Raw genomic sequence first — 27040 nt, forward strand, 5'->3', positions numbered from 1 at the left:
GCGATAAGGTCGCCCCTGAGCCTCCTCTGCTCCAGGCTGAACAATCCCAGCTCCCTCAGCTGCTCCTCATAAGACTTGTTCTCCAGACCCCTCACCAGCTTCGTTGCCCTTCTCTGGACTCTCTCGAGCACCTCGATGTTGTTCTTGTAGTGAGGGGCCCAAAACTGAACACAGTACTCGAGGTGCAGCCTCACCAGAGCTGAGTACAGGGGGACAATCACTTCCCTAGACCTGCTGGCCACACTGTGTCTTATGCAAGCCAGGATGCTGTTGGCCTTCTTGGCCACCTGAGCACACTGCTGGCTCATATTCAGCCAACTATCAACCAATACTCCCAGGTCCTTCTCTGCCAGGCAGCTTTCTAACCACTCATCTCCCAGCCCATAGCGCTGCTTGGGGTTGTTGTGCCCTGGGTGCAGGACCCGGCACTTGGCCTTGTTGAACCTCATACAGTTGGCCTCAGCCCATCGGTCCAGCCTATCCAGATCCTCCTGCAGAGCCTCCCTACCCTCGAGGAGATCGACACACACACCTAACTTGGTGTCATCTGCAAACTTACTGAGGGTGCACTTGATCCCCTCATCCAGATTATCGATAAAGATATTAAAGAGAACTGGCCCTAGTACTGAGCCCTGGGGGACTCCACTAGTGACCGGCCTCCAGCTGGATTTAACTCCATTCACCACAACTCTTTGGGCCCGGCTTCCCAGCCAGTTTCTAACCCAACGAAGCGTACGCCAGTCCAAGCCAAGAGCAGCCAGTTTCTCAAGGAGAATGCTGTGGGAAACAGTGTCAAAAGCCTTACTGAAGTCAAGGTAGATCACATCCACAGCCTTTCCCTCATCCACCAAGCACGTCACTTGGTCATAGAAGGAGATCAGGTTCGTCAAGCATGACCTGCCTTTCATAAACCCATGCTGACTGGGCCTGATCTCCTGCTTGCCCTTTAAGTGCCGCGTGATGACACCCAAGATAATCTGCTCCATGAGCTTCCCTGGCACTGAGGTCAGACTAACAGGCCTATAGTTTCCCGGGTCTACCTTCCGGCCCTTCTTGTAGATGGGCGTCACATTTGCTAGCCGCCAGTCGACTGGAACCTCCCCTGATAGCCAGGACTGCTGATAAATGATGGAAAGCAGCTTGGCCAGCTCTTCCTCCAGTTCTCTCAGCACCCTTGGGTGGATCCCATCTGGGCCCATTGACTTGCGCACATCTAAGTGCTGTAGCAGGTCACCAACCATTTCCTCATGGATTGTGAGGGCCACATCCTGCTCCCCATCCCGTTCCACCAGCTCAGGGTACTGGGTATCTAGAGAACAACTGGTCTTGCTGTTAAAGACTGAGACAAAGAAGGCATTAAGCACCTCAGCCTTTTTCTCGTCTCTCGTCACTAAGTTTCCCCCTGCATCCAGTAAAGGATGGAGATTCTCCTTAGTCCTCCTTTTCATTTAAAAGTATTTATAAAAACATTTTCTGTTATCTTTAACACCAGTAGCCAGATTGAGCTCCAGATGAAATTTGGCCTTTCTAATTTTGTCCCTACACATCCTTACAACTTCCTTATAATCCTTCTGAGTGGCCTGCCCTCTTTTCCAAAGATCAGAAACCCTCTTTTTTTCCTAAGCTCTAGCCACAACTCTCTGTTCAGCCAGGCCAGTCTTCTTCCATGCTGGCTCATCTTTGGGCACGTGGGGACAGACCATGAGCCATTAAGATTTCCTTCTTGAGGAGTGCCTAGCCTTCCTGGACTCCTCTGCCCTTCAGAACTGCCTCCCAAGGGACTCTGCCAACCAATGTCCTGAACAGCTCAAAGTCTGCCCTCCAGAAGTCCAAGACAGCAGTTTTACTGGTCCCCTTCCTGAATTCTCCAAGAATAGAGAACTCTACCATTTCATGGTCACTCTGCCCAAGACAGCTCCCAACCACCACATCTCCCACCAGTCCTTCTCTGTTTGTGAACAGAAGGTCCAGCGGGGCACCTCCCCTGGTAGACTCACTAACCAGCTGCATCAGGAAACTATCTTCCACACTCTCCAGAAACCTCCTAGACTGCTTCCTCTGGGCTGTATTGCATGTCCGAGATATGTCTGGGAAGTTGAAGTCCTCCACGAGGACAAGAGCTGATGATTTCACAACTTTTGCCAGCTGCCTGTAGAATTCCTCATCTGTCTCCTTATCCTGGTTTGGTGGTCTGTAACAGACCCCCACCAGGATGCTTGCCTTGTTGGCCTTCCTGCCGATCCTAACCCATAGGGACTCAACCTTACCATTCCCAGACTCAGTCTCAAGTTCCATAACATCAAAACACTCTCTAATATAGAGAGCCACACCACCACCCCTTCTGTGCTGCCTATCCCTTCTGAAGAGCCTATAGCCAGTCATTGCAGCACTCCAGTCATGGGAGTGGTCCCACCACGTTTCCGTGATGGCAACCAAGTCATAGCCTGCCTGCTGCATGATGGCTTCCAGCTCCTCCTGTTTGTTGCCCATGCTGCGTGCATTAGTGTAGATGCACTTCAGCTGGGCCATTGCCTTCTCCCCCGGCCCTGACATTGTTCTCCCTGGCACAGATCTAACGAGCCTTATATATCTCACTCCCTTTTCAAAAATACTCATGAGAATGGTTGGAAACAAAGACCTAAACTCCACCCTTTACTTCTCAGCCTGGAGTATGCTAAGAATGCATTGCAACAACCTGTGAGCACAGTGACTGTAACACAATTTACTTGGAACTTTGCTCAAAAGAAGTAGTAGTTCCTGCCTCTAGGTTAAGAATATCACCAATGCAAAGAAAAGAATAAATGGAATGGTAGTGATGTCTCATTTTGCAACAAACTGGTATCGTAACATCTTTATTTACTTTCTGCTTACAGACTTAATTGTTTCCTTCCATACCACCAGCATCAGCCCTTTGAGTACACGGTCAGACGACAGTCCTGTTATGTTGGCCCTACGACAGTTGTTTACTGATTTGTCCTCAGGAAGGAACTGGTTTCTCAGTCCATCAGAGAGACACCATCAAAAGACACGACCTGAGAGGTTTTTATTTTGGTCATAACTTAGGAATAAAATTATTGTAATATGCCAGCAAAATAAATATAATAATAATAATAATGATGATGATGATGACGATAATAATAATAATAATAATAATAATAATAATAATAATAGGTTGAAGTTTGGAAAATTAAACCAGGTAAAAAAGAATAGGTGTTTAGGAAAAAGGCTGGAGAAGCCACAAGCTGATATGTTTCATATCAGCTGATATGCTGATATGTTTCATATCAAAACCTGAATGTTTTTAAAGGATGTATTTGGAGAAGATAATGAGTGGTTTTGAAGACGCTGCTTATAGTAAAATAATGTAGAATATTTAATACCACAGATGCAACTTTGGGAGATTACAGTGCCTGTTGCAAGAAGTTCCTTATAGGAGTTTTCTGTGGGAAATGCTTGATTGAGTCAATCAAAATATGAGATAACCATTACACATTTTATAATTTTGTACATGACAGTCAGGATTTCATTCTGGTAGGTCATTTGATTCTCTGCAGGTGGCTCTGTTGGTTTCTGGAATAGGATACTGTGAATTACATGTTACACAAATGAAAGGCAGTTATAATTCTGGATAACATTGTATTTGATTCTACAAACATCTTTAGGCCTAATGCAAAGATTCCTTTGAATAATTTATCCAGCTAAGTGTCTGTGGTCCCAAACTCCTAATTTAAAAATGTTGATAAATGAAGTATCTCTTTAGCTAATAAATGAAGTATCTCTTTAGTTATCCTTTGTCAGCAACATTCATTTTAATGGAAAGTGAGTTTACAGGGTTACATGATTGAACTACTGAGCCAAGTCAGTGTTGGCAAATGATGGGCTAAATTATTGATGTTACACACTAATGAATTCTGATGAGAAATAAAATACAGACATTACATTTCAAGTGGTTCATAATTATTTTTGTACTTTAAAAGCAATTTTATTCTTTTTCCAAATCATACTGTTTCTGTAAAACAAAAACATAGTTAGTGATTATAACTAAAATTATTGAGTTTGAGGCAAAAATGCTCCTGTAAGTTTTCTTATACAAGTATAATGCTATTCACACTACGACTCTGATTTCTTCTTATACTTCTGGGAGAGGATAATTAAATTAAATGTCTAAATTTTTAAACTGCTGTCTTTAAATAAAATAATCTACTTTGCAATGGTGGTTAAGAGTTCAGCAGATGAGTTTATAATCTATGATATATCAGCATGTTTACTAGAGATGTTCTGAACTACCATAATTAATTCAGGTAACGACAAAAACAGAAGAGCTGCCAAAAAGGAGCTTTCAACATATAAACAGTTCATCATTAAACCTGTGTTTTGATATATGTTTAAAATGGGTAGAAGGAGGTTACTCAATTTCAGATAGCCCAAAGTGATGTTGCGAGGTTGAATAATTAATTTAAAATGTCATTTCTCTGATTCTTTACTCAGTGTACTGGATAAAGAAATGTATTTATTTATTTATTTATTTATTTATTACTCACAAAACCAGAGCTAAGTATTTGTTTATTTGGCAACATTATAACTTTGTAAATCCTTACTCTTCCTTAATCTTGTCTTTGTAAAATGGACTTTAACCTTCCTTAATTATACACTGAAGGCTTCTGTCAATTGCTGGAAAAGCAAATCTAAAAAGTGTCACTTCCTTTTCTTTTTGACACATAACAACTAAATAGCCATCTTACTTGGCTTATTGCTGCATTCTCTTGTCATTCATACCATTTGTTTTGAATGGAATCACAATCATTCTCACTTAGCTTACAAAAGGAATCTTAGGATCCAAATTATCTTTAAGAGGTTTATCATTTTGGGCCAAATTCTCAAAAGAGAGGTTCGTGAGCTATAGAGATTCAATATTATGTATATCTTGGCATTAAACTTGAAGCCAGTATCACAATATGTATAGTTATTTTAGCACAAATGCCTCAAAACCACAGCTTTTTGTATTAAATTGAACTATTTAGAAACTTGAACCCTCTATTCTTATATAGGTATCTATCAGTTAAGCTGGTGGAAACATATAGTGCGTTCAAACTATATTTTCTCTTGTCTAGACTGTGTTTAAGAAAACTACGTCTTTCCTGCTATTCAGCATCGTTGCTTCAAATCAGGAGAAAACATGAATTGGAAAAATAATATTATTGATGAGAAATGGTTGCACTTCTCTGGAAAAAAAATATATATGTATATAGTTTTCACAACGCTATAATAAAATACTTTAAGGAGATTTTGGTTGTGTATGCACTTTCCCATATTTTCCTGGATATAAAAGGATATAATCTAATAACACATCTACTCAAACCAAGACAGCAAAACTTTGCAAAGAGAGTCAAGGATTGCTATACATTTCACTAGGAAGGAAGAAAAACCTTGAATTAATTATTGCTGTATTGTGAAGTACTGCTGTTTGAACTACTTCAACTTATTTTTGTGTAATAGGAAAGACTACCCTGAACTGTAGATAGGGCTGACAGCATTCCATATTATGAAAGCTGCCAAGTATTCCCTTTCATAGGATCCTTTAAACTTTATTTCTTTATGCATTTTAAATATTTTAAATATGTAAATACTTGTATTTTATTTATTCAGGAACTGGACTCAGTAATTCCTGTGGGCCCCTTCCAACTCAGAATGTTCTAAGATTCTTTGATTCTATTTATTTGTTATAGTTTATTTAAATTATTGTGTATAAACACTTCAATAAAGATTCTAGTTATTTAATTCAATACTTAACATTTATGCTACTTCAAGAAAAAGTAATAGAGTAGTTTTCAGGTTCTGGAAAAGGCACCAAGCATAACTACTTCAATGTTATTTGAAAACTTCACAATACATGATCCAGTGTTTCATCAAATTTTTATTTCATCAAGTTTTAAACTAAATTTCTGAATCACTTTGCCAGGGTATACAGAGAATAATCTGAGATTTAAAGATTACTGTCACAATGACATCTCCCAGTGGATCAATTTTTAAGAAGCTGGGAGTCACAGAGTTTCTGTCTTCTTGTCTTTTAGGATCTACCGATTTGAGTTGTCCTGCCGATAATGAAAACAGCAGAGATTTTAGGTTTTTCAGTTCTTCAGATGTGACTGCAGTTTTGTGTGTTTGGCCCACAAATGTAAGTTATCAGAATTGCAAGTGGAATGAATATGAATTCATAGACTACATTTCTGAATTCTAATTCTCTTTAATTGGAGAATAATTTGTGCTCAATGGGAAATGAAGATTGTGTAGTCATTTCATCAAGAGTTAGATATCAAGTTACATGTAGGAATCTTTTAAATATGTAACTATGTGTTTCATTATTAAAAAATGTTGTCTATAGCTTTCCATTAGTCAGCATGTTTTAAGTTACAGCATATCTGTGTTTGGAAGTTAGAAAGTGTAAGAGTGTGGACAAGTATAACTATTCTGGTAATATATGAGGGACGCACTCTAGTAAGTGGTTCCGAATAGTGAAGAAATGTAACTCATAGGAATTCTTCTTTTAAAAGAAATTTAAAAATAAATATCCTAGATGTTATTGTTCCATCCTTAGATGTTATTGTTCCATTTTTTGCTAGGTCACAATTTTTAGTACTCAAAACATCGCTACATATTTCTGCACTCACACAGCACACACACATACACACATATATATATATCAATATATTACAAGCAAGCTAAATAACTCATCACAACAATAATCTTGCTCAGACTAATCTTAAAAATATGAGAACAGTTTGTGTGTTTCCAGAGACCATCTTCTAGCCTCCATCCCTGACAGGCTTTCAGCAGAACGTCCTTCAGGTGGTGGTTCTGGTCTGGTAAACACAAATGTCCTATTATTTATTTATTTATTTATTTATTCCCTGCTATACACTACAGCTTTTAGGTGTCATTCTAATTTCTAAGTGATTTCATTCCTATTCCATTTACTTCATCTACTGAAACTTTCAAGCGAAGCCACAGAAGAGGCAGCCAGTTAAGGTCTCTCTAGGTGTTCTTGTGCATGCGTGAAAATGTTTGAGGTTACATTAGTCTTTGGACATGATGCTTTGAAAAATAAAGTATTGATGTAGAGCACAAGAAGCAAGCTGCTATGAGGTTTAAGTGGCACATACAATTAAATGTTGTGTCAAATGAAATGTACACTTCAATAGTGAAAAAGAAGTGATGTCATAATAAAGACATGAAAATTTTGCTATGTGATAAGTAAAATGACAGATCATGAAAATGAGACAAGGAAATCAAGCAGACTATACCTCTTTTTTTTGGAATTGGGCTTATTTTGAGATTACTTTCCACTCCTTCACTAGAGGATTCCCTCTCATCATGCAAAAGCAAATACATGGTTATGAACATTTTCGTGTCTATTCCATGGCAGTTGTATTTGTCAAAAATCTACCAAAAAAAATAAATTTAAAGATTGAAATATTATATCAAATTTTGAATAATTTCAGGTGTTACGATCCAAAATTCATAAGGGTGTCAGAGGACAACCATGTATTTTTAGAAACTATATACTGGATGTTGATTTTCATGTTTATTGAGAAACCTATTGATCAAGTAACAAATTCTTCTGCTCAGAAACATCACTACCATGAGCAGAAGCAGAAATAGCTGCCTTGTTGGTCTCAATTCCCCTGTAACTGTACAAAATAAATATTTCATAAATGTATAATAAAACCAGCAAAATTTAACTTCAAAATTGTAAATGTTTACTGTGAATAAATGTGACTAAGTACAAAAGCTTAGAATTAATTAAAAGGTGTATAGTTATGTCCCCTCAAGAAAAGTTATCTGTCATCTAACCCCATATGTCTCCAAGACAAGGCAGAAACAGCAAGACTGCTAAAGTGAAATCAGCAGGCAAAAAAGATACAACTGAGTGTAATCAGCATAAATGGTGATAACTCAACCCATAACAGAGAAAAATAAAAGAGAGAGCATAGATTTTGAAGAGCATCAGCCCTGGGGGACACCATAACACACCTGTGTTAATAAGTTAGAGAACAAAAGATGTACTTAAACTGACTACCATCTGACATATAAGAAGCAAGTTAAGAATGAGTGGTTTTCAGAAAAAAAAAAAAAAAAAAAAAGGGACAGACTCTGCCTGTAATACGCAGCATTATAATGGTTCCTGGCCCTAGTGGAACTGCACTCTCTTTCCTACATGGAAGTAGAACAGGGAGCCATGAAAACCATGTGAATTTTGCAGATTTAGGAAAACATTTCCTCAGGTAAGACATAGTATGTATGCACAGAGATATCCACAGAGATGTCCTCTATAGATCAGCAAAGTCTCAAAGCCTTAGATAAAAATTGTCCTTTCTCAGGGAATTTCTGCAAAAATTGTTCAAATAAAGACTATCTAAAATAGATCAAAACTCTTTTCTAGTGTAAACTAGCATATTTCAATACAGTGGAACTATTTTAAAGAATAACAGCTTAAAAATTAGCCAAAAGGTTTTTAAAGATTTCAGGTTAATCAATGAAGTTGTGTAAAGTTGTAGAAAACTTATAAAAAATGAAAGTATTCTGGAGTCAAAATGACAGTCTGTGGTCTGATCTTTCAGATCCTTTGTGTCTTATGAAGCAATTTCCACTTAATCAAAACGGGTAAAAAACACTTCCAGCAAAGAAGTTTCTGAACTCTAAATCCTGATGTTTTATTTTCATACCACGTTACACTAGTGTGAGTGGCTGACTAAGGTCAGATATATTAAAAATTAAGCCAATAATCTTGTACTGGTTAAAACGGTACATTTGTGGTGCCACCATCAGAAAAAAAAAAATACTCTAAAACTACGATATTTTTGGTAGCATTTTAGCTCCCAAAATAATTTTGACAGAACAATAGTCAAGATAAATCATCTAAAATGATGAACTAAATTGAAGACTGTCAGGGTTAAAGTCCAGTCACAATCCTAAATAAAGCTACATCTGCCATCATATATCATTTTTGCAATTAGATAGCTAATTGAACTTACTCAAGAGCCAAGTTATTGAAACTCCAAAACGTTATTGGGAAAACTAAAGTCACTGACTGAACAAATACCTTGCCCATGCACTTCTGGGAGAAAAGGTTTTATTTACTTCTTCTCAAGTTTCTTAAACTAAGTAAGTTACTTTTATTATTTACTGATGGATTAAGACTGTATTGCAGAAAGATTTCTGAGGACTGAAGTCCTCCAGCAAACTATAGAATATGGACAGCACCTATTGTGATGATGAAATTTTCCCCATGTTGCTCTGTCACATTTCTTCAAACCCCAACAAGACAAAATCTCCATGAAGCTTTTATTTGAAGACAAACTGTCACTGACTTCAGCAATAGTCTTTGCTCCTCTCTTTGAAGAATCAGTGTAATCTACAGTGGAGCTCATAGAACTTTTACTGTCATGTTAAAAACAAAGTCTCTTGTCAGAGCCATTAGGCATATATATAAACTTCCCAGAATGAAGTTGTAATCAGGCAGTAGTAAAGGAATTCTTAAAACTTGAGACTGCTTGGAAAAAGGTCAAGCATAAGATGAAATACTCTTGCCTAAGAAAAGCCCTGCACTTTGCCCTACAAAAATAAAATAGATGAAGAACCAAATTTGAAAGCATAAATAATTTCAGCCATTGATCTCTGCTCTAGAAGTTGATTTGATTGCCAACTTATTTATTTTTTACTATTCCTTTGGAAGAATTTCTTATCTTTTTTATAATATCGCAATTTAATTGCTAGATTTTATTTTATTTTTCCACTATATTTCTGGTGGAAAAATAAAATAAAATCATTCACTAAGCATATGGATCCTCAGTTGACCATTCTTACTTCCAATTCAAATAATAAATATTGAAAAAAAAATAATAACTGTAAGAGTCATGTTAAAATCAGGGAATATATATTTAAAATTCTAAATGATTGAAATAAAAGGAGCTTTATAAATATTAAAATGGCAGTTTGTTTAAAAAAAATCTATTAATGCCACTATGTACAATATAGACTACTGATCCTTAGCATAAAGAAAGTAGAAGCTAATGTTTAATACAGGTTGGCTCCCATAATTCTGCCTTCTTGGTTCACACTCATATTGTTGACACTTTGGATGGTATGTCTTCCCTTCAGTCACACAATCACAGCAAGAGTGAGCATATACTCAGCTGTACTACTTTCTCCTACATACAAAATAATGTTTTTGGGGTTTCTTACTCGGACCAGAGATCTAAAATGAGGTGCATTTAGAAGCTGGTGAGTTCTGGTTATGGTTTCCTGATGAAGGGACTGCTGCTGGGTGGGGAAAAGCAAACCAAAAATGTGTACAGCCAGTGCTAAAGCTGGACGTATAGCCAAGGAGGGACTCTGCTTTTTCCATCCTAAGCATGGCAAAGCAAAAAAGCTGTCCCTAGGACATTTAAGGCAGTGATGGCAAGTATCAGCCTGGCTGCTGCTTCTGGGGACTGCAGCATCCTCCAAGGAGCTGTGTGCTGCTGGGGACACAGTGCCCGCATTGCACTAATCCTGAGTACTCCCATTCAGTACAGTTACCAATTTAAGGTTGGTAAGCAGACCTCCAGATTTGGAAAGTATTTGCAAGCTGTGTGCTTCCTCTCATCCCTCCTTCCTCCATGCAGTGAAGCTAAGTGTGCAGGAGAGGGCTTGAGGTCAGGAATGTGCCAGGCTGATGGCGCCTTTGTTTTCCATAGCTTGCCAGGCTTACTTCTGGATGATAGCTTCACAGACAAAGTAGCATATTTTGTCTTCCCAATACCTCCAAATTGCATGTGCACAGAATCCGATATTAGCCTTAGCTTAGCCAAGGGCCCGTGTTAGCAGTGTGACAGGGAGGGAAGCCTGCAATTAAGAGCAAGCTCAGATCCATGCTTAACTAGCAGGGAGAATGACCAATGGCAAACCTCTGGCACTGATGCCCAGTTTGGTGCTGATAGAAATTGGTACTGGTACTACATCAAACTCTTTCTGAAATAATTTTGAGACACAGACATCAAAGGAACTTGCCATCATTGTGAAGTTCTACTATTAATGTAACTACTTTTTAAACTTAATTACTTTTAGGGAGATTTAATTGCAATAATCTTTTGCTTTTTTTGTTTTTCCAAGTTATCATTAACTTAAGGACTTTGCTATTAAGTGGGATCCCACCTAAGGTTTTGCTTTTTATTTTGTTTTGTTTTCGTTGATGACTAACTCCACTGATACCTGTTACTGCAAACATCCTCCTCACTAATGTCCTTGGCACTGTCATGGTCTCATCTAGGCCATGGTTATTCCCTCTGGACCACAAAGTCTTACAGGTACTATGGTCCATCTCAACTGTTGGAAACAATGGGAGGGCAAGTCTAGACTTTTGAAAGTAGGCTTAGCAGTGTAGACTAGCAATGAGGAAACATTGGTGCAATCTGTCTTCCAGTCTGAGGCAGCTTTTGATTTTCACATCACAATTTTCCCCAAACTCTGCCACTGTGTGTAACTGGAGAGTGTTGCTGGTTAAAAACTACCTGCTGGAAAGGTTAAAAAAAAAGAAAAAAAGAAAAAAAGAAAAAAGAACAACAACCCTGCATTATCTACTTTTAAGCCTCTCTTTGGATCTCACCCAGGTCATGGCTTCTGTAAAATATTAGAAAACACTTAGGCAGTCAATGTACTGTATCTACTGCCTCTCCTAATTCACTCTTCCTTTGTGATTCACCTGCTCCTGTTTGCTCTAGTCAATGTAGCTGCTGGAATGCAAGCGCTCATGAGCCGAAATCACCTCCATGCTGCACACTCTCATGCAGCTCAGCACAGCAGGTCCTCAGCCTCACATTTTAATGTGAGACGGACACGAGAAACTACAGCAAGAAAAGTGTATTTCTTGCTGAGAGGAAAGGAAGGAAGAGGAATGGCTGTCATGTTACTTTGGAAGTGCCTGCCACCATGCTGAATGCCATCAGGGTAAGAACTTATTTACGAGAAGGATAGACTGGTCCGACAGTGACACAGATGAAGTAAAGACACTGGTCCATATGTAAATAAATCATTGCCAAGACCTCTAAAATATAAAAATATCATGCTTTCTGAGGGGAAATACTCTTCCAAATACCTTGGTAATTGCTCATAGCTGAACTAGTTTCCATTTTAATTTTATATCCTTTCCTTGTTCATTATTTTAATGGTAAGTTATTTCCATGCAAACTGCATGAAAACATAGCAAGAACTTTAGAATACCAGAACCTTTGTCAGAAACAGATGCCGCAGATGAAAGTGGGCAGGGAGCAGAATTTTTTCCAGACTTTGAAAAAAATGTCGTCTCTGGTAGGTCTGAGCTATTCAGCTCTGAACACCCCTAAATGTTGCAGGGCTTTATATCTTAAAGCTTAACTTAGATCCAGCTGTATCATTAGTTGGGTTACTCAGGAAGACAAGATTTACAGACATAGCTTCTCAGCATGAAAGACATACGTGGAAAAAATTATGCTAAGGTGAAGAACTTCTAAAAAACTAATTAATTAAAATATGGACTAGTTATTGACATGATGTTCAATGATATGTGAGGTTCATAGTACATCCATTAAAATAGTGTGTAACATTAGACAAATGTAAAGATTCATATATGAGGAAATCAGCTGCCACCTGTGGGTTCTATGTCCCTGTTATTATCATTCATGAGCTTTAGGCTGAACATCAATCACCTTTTTTCTTCACTCACTGTTGGAGTAGTTGAACACAGGAGAGAACAGAATTCATCATGGCTGTCCCACAGCAAAAATGAAAAAGGAGCTTTTCCAGTTTTTCAAATGCTAAATGAGAAATTTGAATGAAAAAAGTGTAATTCTCCACTTACCTGTCTTCACTAGCACACAGTTCATGCAATGTTTAACAAATACAACACAACAACAAGTCCATAAAACTAAGAAAGTATTTCAAATAATTGTGTACAAAATGTGAGTATATTTTTATTGTAATTATTTTTTCTTTAATTTCTGATTTTAATATGACATTTTTTTCTACATCTTTTATAGCAGTAGAGCATATATGGAAAACTGGAATTTTACAATAAAAATCCTCTCTATCCCTTAGTGAAATTCTGAAAACTGAGCATGTTGTTGGTGCAGTTTAATGGACTTCTATAACTTATTCAAGTTAGCTCTTACTTTAATGCCTCAGATATTAACTGGGAAGTGCAATTGTATAATATTAAAATTTAATAATATTGCTTGCACAATCATGCAACAAATCCTGAGCGTTAAAAATTACAAATCAAGGTTTATAAGAACATGCTGCACTAAAGCTGCATCATCAACATAACTTCTTTTGCAAGGAATTAATCCAAAGAATTTTTTCACTTAAGTCTTTTAAAAACTCTTCACAAATGCCATCTGGTTATGGCCATTAACTGTGGGAAGAGATTGAAAGGAGTGGCTTTACAGAAATGTGAATAAGACCATTGCACAAGACAAAAAGAACAAGAACATTCAAACCATATATTATATAATAGTTATTTCTCCTAGTAAATATATATACCTGGGGAACAAGTCATAAAATGAAAAACAATACAAGTCTGGAAACCATTTCTTAAATCTTATAACTCCACAACATTGCTTCTTTACAAATAAGGGAAAGTTATCATATAACTGAGCTGGGAAGGTATGGTATTTCTAAAAACAGTCCCATGCTAAAGAAATTAAATATGAATACAGTGAAAATGACAATATTGTTTACCATGGAAATAATATTTGCACAAACAGGATGGAATAACATTTTCTAAAACAACTGAGCAGCTATACTAATGCCGCTCTGTGTTTCAAATGTTTATAGCCAATATATTTATAATAATCTTTTCAAAGGTTTGTGAAAAATAAATTTAATCTTCCTTTTTTTTTCTTTTTTTTTTTTTATTCCCCCAAACTATGCATGGTATATGTGCTAACTTACTGAATTCATCCTTCATGCAATTCCAGTTTATTAAAGAGGTTAAAAATTTATAAAACTCTGATGGGATATGGTTTTAATGCTTCATCACACTACCCATCATTTGCTTTTCAATCTAGATCAGAATGATCTTTCCTACTTCCCTGCAATCACCTACCTGCACAGCTAATATTTTCTGAGCATTCTCCTGAGAGGCTGCCTGGATCCTCGCCAGCCCAGCCTGGCCGTAGAGCCCGCGCTGGCTCAAGTACGCCGCCAGCGCCCTGCGCATCCTGCTCTGCAGCACACACAGCTGGAACGGGAGCCGGGGGGTGTGAGGGGGGGACAGAGGCAAAAAAAGGAGGAAGGGGGAGGATGAAAAAAAAAAATAAAATCACTAGTCAGAGTAGGAGAGGAAATTAATGGCAGTGTTCAAGAAGAATGATGGAGGGAAATATAGAAAGCAGTCAATAGCCCATTCTGCACTGTATGGGCCTGACAGGAATTTCACAGTCTCTTGATTTTTCAGCCCACTCATGTGCATTCATCAGAAACCAGTCACATCTGGCTGCCAGGATGGGGGGTTAATTTTCTCTAAATGCCTCAGCAGTTTTGTTCTAGCTGAGGCAAACTCTGTGACTGCAAAGCTGATGAGTAAAATATTTCTACTTCACCCAGTTTAACTCAAAACCGATAGCCTCGGGACATATTGAACCTTTCTTTAAAAAAAAATAATCTTTTGAAGCTTTTTGAATGGCACATCAGGTCAGGCCAAACTTTAAAATGCAAGTTTAAGACTTTGATGGACGCTAGGGCTCCCCCCCACCCCCCCTTTTTTTTTTTTTTTTCTTTTTTTTTTTTCCCTGTGTAAAGCTTATCATAGCTTGGCAATGTGTGCTTTAGTGCATGACAAAACTAAAGAGAATTAACTTAGCCATCAACTGCTCAGGGAGAACAATAACAGGAAAGAAATTTCCAGATAGAACTTCCTATTAATCTACCTAGCTATAACCATGTGACATGAAAGCATCTAACAGCATTAAATTACACAGAATGCGGCTACTGAGAGTGACACTCCTTAAAAAAAGGATTGTCTAAAGTTGTATCGTGAAGATATCACTTACCATAGGAATTGCATTTGTTACAAAGAGTTATAGTTGATATTATTCAAAGGAGGAATGCTCACCCGATAGGCTTTTGCTATTTGTTAACATTAATTATTGCTAGAATCTACAGTTAAGACTTGTACCAGTTTTTCCTTAATCTGCAAAAATTTGTAACTCATAAACATGGTGCAGCACGTCTCTCATTTCAGAAGAAAAATGTTTAAATATGATCTGAAAATCTACCAACGCAAAATGCTTTTGAAAGACCATGTGCTTTGGTAAATTCTGCAAACATTGCTTCATACTCTAGACCAGCTGTAATTTAGAAGATGGAAGTTTAAACTACCTAAATTATTGCTTAGTTGAAATACATGGTTTTGTTTCATCAAGTTAATTATTTCAATAAATTTCATAGCTATTGTTAGCATGAAGCCTTCAAGAGTATCCCTGTCAACCAGATTAACACAATGGATTGTACCATTCCTTTGGAAATATTACATTTCATTAAGGTCAATGCCACAGGTCAATAATTGGATCAGTTATAAAGAAGCTTTTACATGATAAGATATGACTGCTCTTTAGGAGCAAGCGCAGTGTACCAGGTGAAAAATACACTTTTTCAAAAGAACGTAGATTATAGTAATATCAGGTGAGCTATTACAGCCTAGAGAGTAATTAATGCATATTTTCAAAATTAATGACCTGATTTTCAGAGATACTGAGTTTCCACAAGTCCCATTAGATTCTATGGAAGCTGTGAGTACTCCGCATCTTTGTAAATGAGTCTGTAAAATATTAAAACAGATCTTTGTACATATTTGTTTTGAGTCATGCCAGTGTATATTAAAAATAACATGAGGGAAGGTAGATGAACTCAATGGGAAAATATAAAAATATTGATCTGAATCACAGCCAAAACCTGAAACCAAATATGAATACGTTTTCCAATTTGTAGAAGCATTTCTAAGTGCTACTGCTCCTTTCCTCCTACTTTAAGAATTTTATTTTTTTTCTTGAAATAAATCTCAAGCTTTCCATGGGTCTGTTGTTAGTTCAACTATTTTCAAACCTCATGTTGTTTGATACCATTCTGGAGTCTGAAAAAGAATGCAGGTGAGAGAGGAGCAAAACAACTTGTGATGTTTTAATAAAAGAACCTATTTCAGCCCACTAGAAAAACAACTTAAGTAGAAAACTATTTTTGGATTATCAGAATTCCAATTTTTGTAAAAATATCAAATAATTGCAAGATATAATGTTGTTCTGAGGAAAATGGAAGTTGGGGGAGCATGTGAAAGGATTTGTCATTGAATGGTGAAAGGGAACAGTGGCTATCCAGTTCAAAGACTATCCAGGGTTTTGTCTTGAGAGAATAAAAATACATTCAAAAGTTCCAAGGTTTGACTATTTGAAAATTGCTATAATAAGTATTGAGAAACTGACAGTTTGTAATGGCTGGTGTTCAATAGGACCTTCACTAATGTTTCTCATTTCAAAGAACCAAATAACCACTTGCAAATTACAAGTACATGATAGCTGTTGCTACTATTGTAAGTATCCTGCATCTAATGTATTTCATATTTTGAATATGTTTTATTGTGCCTAGCATAATAGAGACTAAACTCAATATTTATTAATTTTACAATATTAATTGCAACATAAATAACATTCATGCACACAATCAGAAATACATGTCTATGTGGGAAAGTAATAGCTTGATCAAATGTTACCTGAAAGCTTTGAATAAACTGAGGGACTCTCTAACCTAGGAGGGGCAATGCAATTTCCTGAGTCTACTTCAGACCCATAGTTAATGTAATAATTTAAAACAGAAAAAATCCTAAGTCATCCAGCTGAAGAGCACTTCTAGTCCAATATCAGCCTGTAAATTTTGGAAGTTTGGCCATTGTCTCTCTGTCTCTATAGGCAACGACACTTTTCCCTTAGATTCTCTTCTTAGTCGTATAATAGACTCATTAGCTTTTCCTTATCTTTTAAATTTTTATCACAATTTTAAGTAGAGACTTAAGAAATCACAGCATGCATGAGTTGCATATATGACGTTACTGCTAATTCTTCATTTTTTGTTGCTTTGATGCGCTATAAGAGAAACGTGCTGTTTCCTGGACATTTTCAACACACTAAACAAAATGCTGACAGGGAAGGTAACAATATCTTCAGTGTGCAAGGCATAGAACATGCAGAGTAGACAGATATTTGTATGACAGTCTCCTTGTTTTAGATGTTTACTTGCCTATAGGAACAGCACTGAAGGAAAAAGCAAACAAAAAGACAAGAGAGCTTCAGATTTGAGTGATTCAAAAGGAGAGGATTTTTGTTTTTGTCAGTTTGGTACCTCCCACAACTGGAGCTGATACAGGTCTATCGTTAGACCCCACAAAATAATCTTCTGTTAAAGGGACTGTAGGTGTTTCTGCAATCATCAAAACTAAGTTAATTCAGCAAGGAGAAGCAATCACTTTCAAAGAGCTTTCTCTTTTGGATGGGAGGGAACAATTTTTGCAGCAAGTGACTTCTCACAGTCCTCAGCCTACCAACAAAGAGGTGTTGAGCCAGCAGCTGGAGATGTACCTTTGTGAGCTGCTGGGGAGAACAAACGATGCTGTCAAGGAATTGCCTCACCATTCTGCTGCTTTGGGTCTTTACGTCTATTCTTTACTCATATCGTGTTTCCCCTCCATGCTTTGCAGAGGGGAATGTATGGCTCTATATTTATTTAATTCCTAATTTACATGTGGTACTTATCAATAATAGTGTAAATTTTGGAAAAGGAGGTATGAACTAGTTGCCATAGCTATTTTACTAGACAGGAAGCTTAGATTATGGTTTGGGGTATACCAAACATTGTGCCTTATTCTGTTCTCACCTTTATCTTTTGTTGTTGTTGTTGTTGTTATGATAAACCCAGATACTTCACTAAATTCATGCCTGGTTTGCTATAATATGAGATTGAAATTAAGCTACTATTTTAATCTGAAGTTTCTCACTTGAGGGATCAAACTGGGACCAAAAGTATACAACACTTGAAGCTGAGGCCTATTCAAGCCTAACACATTATTCCAGACATCTTGTTTCTAGGTCCTCATTAATTAAAGCTATGATAATATCTAGATTCTCTATACAGTAAACAAAAGATAAATTGTGGTATGTGCCGTACCTCTATTCACCTTCTAGCTGGCATGGCCAATGACAGCCAATAAGATGATGTGGGCATTAAGTGTTAATTCTTGTTCACTAGTTGAGACACTAGAAGGCTTGTACTCCAGTTAGTAGCATATTAAAAAGCCCACATCATCAAACATAGGCTGCTATTACAGATGGGAATAACACTGGGCTTGCACACTTTCATGTACTACAAGACCACCTTCGTTTTGCTGTAGTGTGAGACTAGCACCAGAAAAACTTGGCCCCTGAGTTTGGTCAAGTTATTTTAAATAAAGAGACATTGTTTGCTGGTACAATATCAAAATTAAAGAAAAAAGAATAAAAAATCCTGCATAGACAAAAAGCAATTGTATTGTATTTTGAGCAGAATATTTTCCAATTTCATTTTTTGGCCATTCACAAGGACACAAAATTTTCGCCTGCTTATCTTTCATTACACAGTCTAGCTGTGTTGGACTAGACCAATGCAGATTATAGACATATTTGACAACAGACACAGAACTAGGGGTGTTTACTTGGTTAAACATCAAATGGCATCTGGCACCATTAAGAATACAACAGGAACAACACATGGAACTCAGTCATGATGCTTTTCCGGTGGTCAACAACACAGTACTTGGTCTGCTTCTGTTGCCAGTTCTAGCCAGGGACTACACACTAGCATCATACTTGGTTATGATTACAAACCCAATCCTCCTCACAGATGTTTTTAATTAGTGAGATTCAACTGATCTGAATACAACTGTTCCTGTTTTACACATGAGAATATAAAGAGAGAATCAGACCCTCTATGAATAACATTTCATTTTATTTTCCAAAATTATAATTATTCATAAGTTATGTATTCTACATTCAGACTACAGACTTGCATCTAAGACATTTGATCTAATAAAACTGCAAGGTTCTGAATCACATAAAACAGTAAACATTATAATAGATCTAAAATGAGATATATTATAGGCAGGACTAGTATGCTTCTTACCTCGAAAGAAGATTCTCTTTTAATTTTGCCAAACTTTAAACATTTGATCAAAAAATGTGCATGGCAGGTGTTTGCCCCAGGCTAGATTTGTTTGGATAACCCAAGCAGTTTGCTTTTTCTCTGAGGTTTTCTGGGCAAAATACTTTACTCTGCTCCTGTTAAAAAAATGTAGTGATGTCTGCTTTTCTAGATACAGTGTTCAAAGGTGACTGAAATATCACAGGGGGTGACATTTTTGTATATGATGACTTCATAAAAATCATCTGGTGAAAATTATAGGCCTTTGGAAAACTTCTGACTGCAGATAACCACTAGGAAGTTTTTCCATTTTTATCAGCTAAAAATTTTAAAAACATTGTCCCCTGTAAGCATTCTTGAGCCTCTCCCTGCTCCTAGACTTGACCAGACTGTTAATGTATCAACCTTGCCAACCAAGTGAGAATGCTTATTTCTATATAACTTTACCCTGTACATAAGCCATCTTCACAAAGCAATTTGTTATACATCAGTTCAAGAATACATCACTGAAACTTAATTTTCGCTATAGTGGCTATTATTTCAGCACAGGATGAGATTTGTCACTAACAATGTGCCTATCTCTATATCAGCATAAATATGCATCTTTTGATGCTCACCAAACATGGAGGAAAAAAAGTAATTCTGAAAACTGGAAGGTATGTTTGCATCAAACTGAAGCCTGGGTTAAGGATGCCCACATACGATTAAGAAATTGATCTTGTTAATCAAAATTTGTGTAATTCTAACAACAGAAGCTTAATTTAGGCTTTACAGAGCTATGCTAAGATACAGTAATGGGAGATCTAATAAGGACACAAAAACCCAGAGCATTAACATGGAATATTAATTGCCAGTACAATAATACTTTACCATTAAGATTGAAGAGACTTAGAGACACAGCTGCTCCAAATAAAGGTTCATTCCAGACTGAAAACAATCTAAGGAATTACATATTGAGACATTTTAAAGAACTATCATTTGCAGACACAGGAGGTAAGTCATAGCTAATTGTCAAGTGACTAAAACCATTTGTGAATATTAAAATGAAGAAGAAATGGAGTAAGCAACAGCAAAAAAGGAAAAATATACATAGCTGAGGCAGATGAAAGAAACAGATGGGCAGAGCATTTCCAAGAATTCTCACTAGACTCAGCCCACAATCAATACCATATTTTGATGAAATATTATGAAATATTATGAAGCTAAACCATTTAACATTAACAATAACCAGTTGAGATGTCAGCCATACACACAGCAATCCAGAACCTAAAATCGTCAAGGCAGACAGCAATGATGTTGTCACCAAGAAATGGATCACTAGATGCCACCATTTAAATGAAACTCACTCAGAGAAAAAGATCCCTCTCCTTCCTCCTGCAACAGAAATCTTTTTCTGTGGGGGTGTAACACCCCACAGGAGGTAGGATGAAGCTGGACACAAATCTCAGTGAACAATAGTCTGGATTCAACTGAGGTAAACACGAATGAACTACAGATATTCATAGTAAGGACCATCATAAAATAATACACTATATGCAGCACATCATCAATTCTCAAAAACCCTTTGAAAGCTTATATACACCTGCAATCATATAGTTAGTATGAATGAGGTTGGTGCTGTGAAGAAGGCAAAGGATGACGGAAGAAAAAGTGCACTATAATGAGCAAGGCTCCTGAATGTAACTCTGCAGAAATGTATTATTTTTATGTCTCTGCCACACCGTACCCTTGGCATGTTAACCAAATCATTTAACACCATTTTTTTTTCAGAGATAATTGGGAATTTTGTGCTTTCCCTTTTTTTTTGGGGGGGGTGGTCATGGGGGGGGGGGATGTTATCCATATTAAGTCTTTAATTTCCAGACTTGATTAGCAATTAGCAATGATAGATTCACCTGAAGACAGTAGGAAGACTTGAAATCACAGTGTACCATGAAGGTATTTTTCTAGCATTACTAGACTGGGGCTAGATCTGCAAAAGGCTTTAGGTATCTCATTGCTATGTTTGGCAGGTAAAAACATAGTTATCTATGTATTTGACAGTACAGGATGCTAAGAGTATTTCATTAAATTCTTGTATTAAAACACAACTCTGGTTTATATTCAGAGAATATAATTCTTTTGACACTACTCTTGACTGACGTTGATATAAGGGATACAGAAACCTGACATTCTGGGTTCAAAATAATATTATTTCATAATTCTGCAGTAGTCCCTCATAACATGAGACATCAGGTTATTACAAAATATAGCAAGCCAAAATGAAACTAACAGAAGTATTAACTACTAGTCACTGCTATCACCTCACTACAATTTTCAGATCTAAGCAAATTACCATTACATTTCAAACAAAGAATAATATGTCACTTCTAAATCTACACTCTATTTTCAAATGATGCTAATCTTATATCAGAGGACCCAATGTGTGTGTCATATTAATTCAATAGTGCAATGTGAATGCTAAATTCTATGTAAATGACATAAGCCTTATCAGTTCCATTCATTGTTACAACTCAAACAACGGCAATTACAACAACTCTACAGATTTTGGCGCTGTAAGAATGGCAGATTTATTAGCAAAATCCAGTTAATATTTATCTTTTCATACTGTTCAACTACCAAGTTACACCTGTACAATATACAAAGCTCCTAGGTAATGAGATATTTCTTTATTGTCAAATCTGCTCTACAGACTGCTGGTAAAGATTACATAGCCCATTTAAATAAAGCTTTTTTGTCAACAGACTGAATATACTTTAAAAATGAGTAAAAGCCTCATGAAAAAAACAAACCTCAGCTGATGCGCAAGTATACATGAAAAGATGCACTTTTTTTTAGACCTTATTCCAGTTGTGAATGCTTTGGTAAGCAGATTAGCAATGTTAAATTAAAGGAAATAAAGAAATAAATAAAGAAAGAAAGAAAGATAGAAAGAGAGAGAGAAAGAGAGAGAGAGAAAGAAAGAAAGAAAGAGAGAGAAAGAAAGAGAGAGAAAGAGACAAAGAGAGAAAGAGAGAAAGAGAGAGGGAGAGAGAGAGAAAGAAAGAAAAAGAAAGAAAGAAAAAGAAACAGAGAGAGAAAGAAAGAAAGAAAGAAAAGAAAGAAAGAAAAAGAAAGAAAGAAAAAGAAAGAAAGAAAGAAAGAAAGAAAGAAAGAAAGAAAGAAAGAAAGAAAGAAAGAAAGAAAGAAAGAAAGAAAAAGAAAAAGAAAGAGAGAGAGAAAGAAAGAAAGAAAAAGAAAGGAAGGAAGGAGGGAAGGAAGGAAGATAACTGTCTTTCAAGATCTACTGAAAAACAAACAAAAGGCCAAAAAATCAGAGTACAATCTTATACTAAAAATACTGGATAAAGTGAAAAGAAAGAAAAAAATAAATTTGAGGAAAGAAATTAAAGACTAACATTATGACTTTTAACTCCTGTCAGGAAAAAATAAGGAAAGGAGACAATCCTTTATAAGATCAGGACATCTTTCTGCTTGTTGTGGCTACTTATTATAAGCATTTTTAATACTAGTTTGAAAACGAAAAGTGTGCTTTCTGTATTAGGCTCCTCAAAATGTAGCCTAGAGCTTGATACTGAGTAGATATAGAATATATTTGATGTTATTCTTTCCTCAAAGATTTTTATACTGGCCAATTTCTACTGCTGTACAAGGGGAATATTATCTGTACTTATCCAGACATTTCTCTATATATCATTTAGTAACACTGATAATCAAATACTGCTACTTTATCCTCAAGAGCCTGAAAAAATGAATGTAAACATTGTGAAAATGTGTAGATAATTTTCCTTATCCCAAACCAAAGGCTTTATTATTTTTAAATAATTTTTACCTCCAAAGCTCTCATCTACAGAAGTTCATGACTTTTCCCAACTTGCATTTGTTATTTATTCAAGGCCATTAAAGGAATGTGTCAGACAGCACAAGCTGAAGTGTCAAAACCCTACAAGTAAACAAGATCACTCCAAGGAAGTTCCTGACCTTGCCATTAATTTCTCCTGTTAAAGCAGCCATAATCTCTAATCATTCCTTTTACAGACTCTACTGCTTACTCCGAAGAGAAAAAAATGTACAATATAATAATACCATATCTCATCCTCTGTCCCCTCCTAAAGGATTTCTGAAGTATAATTGTTAACACCTTATTCAAAAAGTAAACTAGTACACTTCTGGCATTCAGTGTTGTTGAGAGTGTTTTTTCATGAGCTTGTAATCTTGAAAATAAAACTAATAAACTACCTGATTAATATGAATATGTTACGCTACTTTCCCAAACAATTTAATAGTGAGCTTCATCTTTATGAAAGGTGAATTCTTGCCTTCTTTCCTACATTAAAATACACTGAGATTAATTATCAAAATGTACTTAAGTTGTAGATCTAGCAGAATACAGACAGCATCCTGCATCTCTTGAAAAATGAACATAAAATATTATGACGATAAACATTTATATTAAGTTGTTGTTTCTGATTCATATTAAGTATGTCCTGATCATTGCAAAACAGTAAAATGAAATTTAAAAGAGCATTTGTTTTTCTAGATGACATATACATTTATCAATTATCCCTTATGACTCCATGAGAACACAAGGATCACATATCAACAACATCTTGCTTTCTGGCCAAAAGCTGGTCTATTGTGACTAGGTATTATTGTCATTGTGTTTATGTTTCTAGGCCTTTGGCACCTGACAGTGATCTCATCAGACCTGACAGTCACTAGCCCATTCCTAGATCTAGTCTCTGTGCACTGTGACCATGTGCCAGAATAGCCCAGGTCATATGATGGGTGCCTCAGCAGTCACATGCTCTTGGCTGCTTGGCTGAATGACCACCAGCATCCCTTTAGCTGTGATAGAAACTTGACTTCCAGTCACCTGTTTCAGGACCGATATGGTCTTCAGCTGAACAAAGACAGACTTTGCAAAGGAGTTGCAAAGGTTGGGTTTGCATAATAAACCACCCCACCAGCATCGGCAACCCAGGGATTGGATATTCTGCAGGGCCAGTGTGAGTATTGAGAGGTAAGTGTGCTTCCTGGAAGGCAATGAATCAATCAAAAGAACAGCTGGCCAATTAAGATGTGCATAACTTCTTGCCAGATGTTACCTCAGTGCTGATGGCTGACTGCATCTTAGAGATGCACATTGTTTCTCAATCCCTGGGGCTACTTTTATATCGTTAAATAAACAGAGCTAGGAACCATTCTCTGGCGGTAAGGCAAAGTGGAACAGTCTGGCTTTGTCCACACTATACAGTCCACTACCACTTCTTTGCCCTATGCGATAGCCTCTCTACCCTAAAACAGAAGTAGCATTTCAGGGGGCATGACGGGTTACCTGCTGAATGACAGAATGAACATGAAGGCTGTGTTTCAGCCTATGAAGATGAGACAGAGGTATGTGCTACATACACTTGGCTGTGGCCAAGCCTCTTGAGATAGTGGTGGGATACTGTATGGTGCTGAGGGAAATAAAGCTGGTGCTGTCCCATCCATGACCCCTGCTTGGAGCAGTCCCTGTTGTGTATTGACTTGTGTTAGGCTTTCTCTTGGAAAGTGTTAGCTAACGCAAACCAAAACAGAGCAGGGCACTATAAATAATCAATATGGAGGACTATAGAGTAGGTCATGCCAGGTTCTTAACCCTCTTTTATTTTCCAGGTTAGATGTAGCCTTCATGGCCAAACAGTATCCTGAGCTTCCTCAGGATAAAAGTGTCTTGGGAAGAGTCAGATACGTACACGCTTTTCATAAACAATAAGAGATTAAATCATAAATAATAAGGATTTGAGAACAGGATGGAATTAGGAAGAGAACATGAAGGTTGGAGGGGGTCCAACTACACTAAGCAGAGAAAGATAGGGAAGATATTTGTAGCTGGAGGGCATTACAGTAGGTCAGGCTAGGAGCTACACTGTGAAGCAAAAAAATAAAAAATTAAAAAAAAAAAAAAAGAAAAGGAAAAAGAAAAAAAACCATACCCTGAGGGTGATAAACTGAAGTCTTTAATTAAGTTACCAACCAACCTGTTTTGACATCCTTAGTCTAACCAAACACTCTTTTCTTCTTATCTGGCACCAGATATTTCATAAATCTTATGAAAAATTCTTCAACCTACTCATCCTCTTCATGACTATGACTCTAGCTCTGAATTATGTATTTATCCCAGCAGCTGATTTCTTGGCTCAGGGGTCAACATAATATGACAGAATGGCCTTTCTTGCTGACTAAGCATAAACATCTTCTGAGGTTTACAGAGTCATATTCCCATACCCATCACACCTACACATCAGCTTCTCTGTACAGTCGTTCATCCTGTATGATTCTTGGTAGCATTCTCTCTGAGACCTCTAACAAGTTACGTAATTCTCAAATCTGAGAACAGAGTACCCAGATAGTCAGTACTTGTTAGAATTTGTCTATATTTCCACACATCATTATCTGGATGCCTTCAGTCAGGATGGACATTGCATTGCATAATTATTAAAGGGAAGACAGAGATTAAAATGGTGTTCATAGAACGAAATGGAGTTTACAGTCAGAGGCTTAGCTTCAGTCTGTCATAATACGTACTGTATTAACTAGTCATTAAGGTAATTGGAATAAATAATTGCAGGCCTTGCCTGAATCCTTTGTCCTCAGGAGGGCTTAGACATTCAGCCACATTTCTGTGGAAAACAGTGTGAGCAAATAGAAATGGCTCAATGAAGTCACATACTGGCAGCAATCAGTCACTCTGCAAGTTCTGTAAGTCTCAAAGTACAAGAGATACCAAGAGTGCTATACAGACTCACATAGTGTGATGTAGATTAGGACAAAATGCAAAGGAGAAGCTTAAATGATATTAAAAAAGCACTATTTCATTGCGCTTCTTTCTCTTCTCAGAAGAGGAAAACCAAAGGAGAGGAAGAAGAAAGAAGAAGATGATGAAGAATAACAACAAGGACAAAAACAAGTATGTGTCTGAGAAGGCAAGAATGAGAATTCTCCACCCTAACAGTACATCTCTGTTTCCTTCTGTAATATTCCCACACAACATTCCATAGACAAAAAAAGGAAAGAATGCCATCAAAAAAAACCCTCCAAGTTGTATATCTGAGTAAACAACAAACAAATAAAACAATTCTTCACGTTGTTCTACCTGCTCTTCTATTCTCTACAGTGCCTTCCTCCCTTCAAATTTAGAGAGCTCAGTCAGTAGACAGAAGTCTGCTATTGTGTTTACAGTCTGAATTTCAAAGCGTAACTTGTGTTTCTTCAGGTACGTACGTGGACTGTGAATAGAGCAGACTACTCTGAGTGCCAGCAGAATAAAGTAAATCTGTGAATACAAAAAAACTGCAATTGTTTTTCTTCAACAAAATTGCTGCAGATAAGAGGACAGGTTCAAATGGATGTGGACCACAGAGAACACTGAGTGGTGTGGCACACAAGACGGCTTATAATGATATGCTATACTGTTAATGTGCACTGTGTCAACTGCAGCAGTGTAGGTTTCAACAGTGCTGTTTTATACTAAGGAAAGACTAATTTGTGCAATTTTGGCTTTCATTATTTTGTCTTTATTTAGTCACCTAATTACTTAAAACATTCGTTAGCAATTCTCTGTGCTTCCAGTTCCAAACTTTTACTCAAGCTTAATTCTGATATTTCTGTGTACACATCATATTTAACTTACTTTTCCTCCTCAACAGCACCCAGAGATTGGCAATGATCTATTAGATTGTAATGCTATTTTAAATTATTTACCGCATTTCATAATAAATTATAAATCAGCACTTTATGTAGCAACAAGTTAATGGGTAAA

At 36.8% G+C, this 27040-nt stretch overlaps 1 protein-coding gene across 1 annotated transcript in view; it reads right to left on the bottom strand.

Annotated features, from left to right (window-relative positions):
- Nucleotides 1-27040, bottom strand: part of CCDC178 (coiled-coil domain containing 178) — a 180581-nt gene that overhangs the window by 1970 nt on the left and 151571 nt on the right. Inside the window, 1 exon segment of the mRNA XM_040550306.1 lies at nucleotides 14120-14254. Within this exon segment, the coding sequence (XP_040406240.1) occupies nucleotides 14120-14254 (135 nt within the window).

The sequence above is a fragment of the Cygnus olor genome, chromosome 2 (assembly GCF_009769625.2).
Source record: "Cygnus olor isolate bCygOlo1 chromosome 2, bCygOlo1.pri.v2, whole genome shotgun sequence".
Taxonomy (NCBI): Eukaryota; Metazoa; Chordata; class Aves; order Anseriformes; family Anatidae; genus Cygnus; species Cygnus olor.